Raw genomic sequence first — 2,713 nt, 5'->3', positions numbered from 1 at the left:
CACTGCCCTGGGGAGCTGTTCAGTGCCCACACACCTCTGAGGGAAGAACCTTTGCCTGATAGCCAGCCTGACCCTCCCCTGACACAGCTCCAGCTGTTCCCTCAGGTTCTGTCACTGATCAGAGAGAGCAGAGCTCAGAGCTGCCCCTGCACTGCCCCTCGGGAGGAAGCTGCTGAAGGGTGAACTCTTTGCCTCAGTGTGTGCTTGTCACTGACTGGTGCTGAGGATGACAATGTGTTGTCCCTGGGCAGGAGGAGATGACAACCTGCTGAAGGGTTGGGACACCAGGTGCAGCCCAGAAGTTCCAGTCTTCATCAGCAGGAGGTGAGTCATGTCCAGACCCTTCAGTGATCATGTGTGAGCACAAGGTGCTGCTGTGTCCCTTCCCAGGGCTCTGAACTCAAGAGATATGCAGTGACAGTGAGTCCTGGTTCTGCCTCCTCTGCCAAAGGGAGGCATCTGTTAACTTTTTCATCAGGACAACTTCAAGTTGAAACTTTCTTCTCTGTGTCCTTCAACGTAATCAAGTGCTGACTTCTACACCTGAAGGTGGTGGCAGCTTCTTTCTAAAAGGATCCTGACTTAGACTTTTATTTGGGGATTTTCTGTGTGTGTGTTAAATGTGAAATGTTTTTTAGAGAATACTTTGTTCTCCACTGTTCACTGACTTGAAGTGATATCTTTTCTGGTGACAGAACCTGTCTTTTAAAATATGATTAAAATAATACACAAAATTCTCCAGTGAAATTTGATATGTATCCTTAAATACACTGGGGACTGTTGCTATGGAAATGCTAATGTTGGGAGTAAAGTCTCCTGGGAATGGAGTTGTTCTGCTAAAATTCTTAGGGGCTCTGAGCAGCATTTTGTGGTGTAAATATTACTAGAAGATACTTGTGCTGAGGCTGTGGGAGTAGAAGTTTTGCCCTGGGAAGGCTGTTGGACTGTGTGGCTGGAGCTCTGCTTGGGTGGTTCACTGGACTGAGATTTAAGTTTACCTTACTCTCCTCTCCTGAGACACCTTGATGCAGTGATGTGGACTCAGAATCCACAGAATCACAGAATGTTAAGGCACCGTAGAGATCATCCAGTCCCAACCCCCTGTCCCACCAGAGCAGGTTGCTCAAGGCTTTAGCCAACCTGGCTGTGAACACTGCCAGGGTTGGGGCAGCCACAGCCTCCCTGGGCAACCTGGGACAGTGTCTCACCACCCTCACTGCAAAAACTTCTTCCTGAGATGTAATCTAAATTTCCTTCTCTTCAGTTCTCCCCATTGCCCTTGTCCTGTCCCTGCAGTTCCTAACCAAGAGTCCCTCTGCAGCTTCCCTGGAGCCCCTTCAGCTCCTGGCAGGTTGCTCTGAGGTCTCCACACAACCTTTTCTCAATAAATTAAAAATCCTTGAAATTCAAGGAAGAATCTCTTCTGACATAGTACACTGCTGTCTCTTCCCTCTCTTGCAGACACTCCATGGGTGTGTGCAGCATCCAGTGCAGTCCCCACCGGGAGAATCTCCTGGCTACAGGCAGGTAAGTCCCTTCCAGCTGCTTTTCCCTGGAGCCTCCTCTGTTAAAGAACATGCTGCTGCTACTTGAGGAGTGGTCCAGAAATTCCCTGTGGTGCAGAGTGATCTGTCCTAACTTCCTTCTGTGTCTTGCCCTGAATCAGCTATGTTGCTTGTCTGTTTGTGGTGTGCCTGCAGCTACGATGAGCACGTACTGCTGTGGGACACCAGAAACATGAAGCAGCCACTGGCTGACACCCACGTGGAAGGTGGAGTTTGGAGGCTGAAGTGGCATCCCACGTGTGACTTTGTGCTGCTGGCAGCCTGCATGCAGAGTGGCTTCAAGATCCTCGACTGCCGTGGGAGCATGGGTGAGTGTCAAGGGAACAGAGATGCTCCAGTGCTGCTCTCCTGTCCTGCCTCCAGGTTAATGGGGGAACTCCAGCTCTGGCCTTGCTAGTGACATCTGTAGTGACAGGACAAGGAGGAATGGGGAGAAACTGAGAGAGGAAAATTTAGATTAGATCTCAGGCAGAAGTTTTTGCAGTGAGGGTGGTGAGACGCTGTCCCAGGTTGCCCAGGGAGGCTGTGGCTGCCCCAACCCTGGCAGTGTTCACAGCCAGGTTGGCTAAAGCCTTGAGCAACCTGCTCTGGTGGGAGGTGTCCCTGCCCAGGGCAGGGGGTTGGGGCTGGATGATTGCTAAGGGCCATTCCAACCCCTTAACATACCATGACTTGATGAAACTATCTAGATGATAACAGCCATAGTCTTTTGTTCCAGTTTGAGGTAACTCATTCAGCTTTCCTAGATCTGTCCTCACTGTCCTCTGCTCAGTTGTGCAAAGGCCTTGTCACTATCCATATATGAATCCCTCTGACTTCATCCCACAGGAGGAAAACCTGTGTATTTGGTGTATTACCTGTTCACACAACCATTCCAGTCTGTATTCATCATGATGGTTCAGAGAGGTTCTTCTGAGTGTCAGGTGGTGCTTTGCTGTCAGCAGGAGTTACTGACCTGCTGGGAATTGGTTCTTGCCACAGGGAGGAAGTGCTGTGCAGCCTGGTTCATCCAGAATAACATGCATAACCCTTCAGGTGAATCAGAAGGTACTTCCATGATGAAAAAGCTGTTTGCATTTGCATTACAAATAGTCTCACAGAAAATGGTTGCATTCCTGGGTTTCTTGGGCAGATCCACAGCTTAGGGG

At 49.8% G+C, this 2,713-nt stretch overlaps 1 protein-coding gene across 1 annotated transcript in view; it reads left to right on the top strand.

Annotated features, from left to right (window-relative positions):
- Positions 1–2,713, top strand: part of DPH7 (diphthamide biosynthesis 7) — a gene marked incomplete at its 5' end in the record, with an annotated part of 8,068 nt that overhangs the window by 3,927 nt on the left and 1,428 nt on the right. Inside the window, 3 exons of the mRNA XM_009070228.1 lie at positions 252–324; positions 1,462–1,527; positions 1,701–1,873. Of these exons, the coding sequence (XP_009068476.1) occupies positions 252–324; positions 1,462–1,527; positions 1,701–1,873 (312 nt within the window). The remainder of the gene's footprint in view (positions 1–251; positions 325–1,461; positions 1,528–1,700; positions 1,874–2,713) is intronic.

Source organism: Acanthisitta chloris, unplaced genomic scaffold (genome assembly GCF_000695815.1).
Source record: "Acanthisitta chloris isolate BGI_N310 unplaced genomic scaffold, ASM69581v1 scaffold24762, whole genome shotgun sequence".
NCBI classification, from domain to species: domain Eukaryota; kingdom Metazoa; phylum Chordata; class Aves; order Passeriformes; family Acanthisittidae; genus Acanthisitta; species Acanthisitta chloris.
Note: the sequence above shows the minus strand (reverse complement) of the source record. Positions and strands in the feature narration are given on the sequence as shown.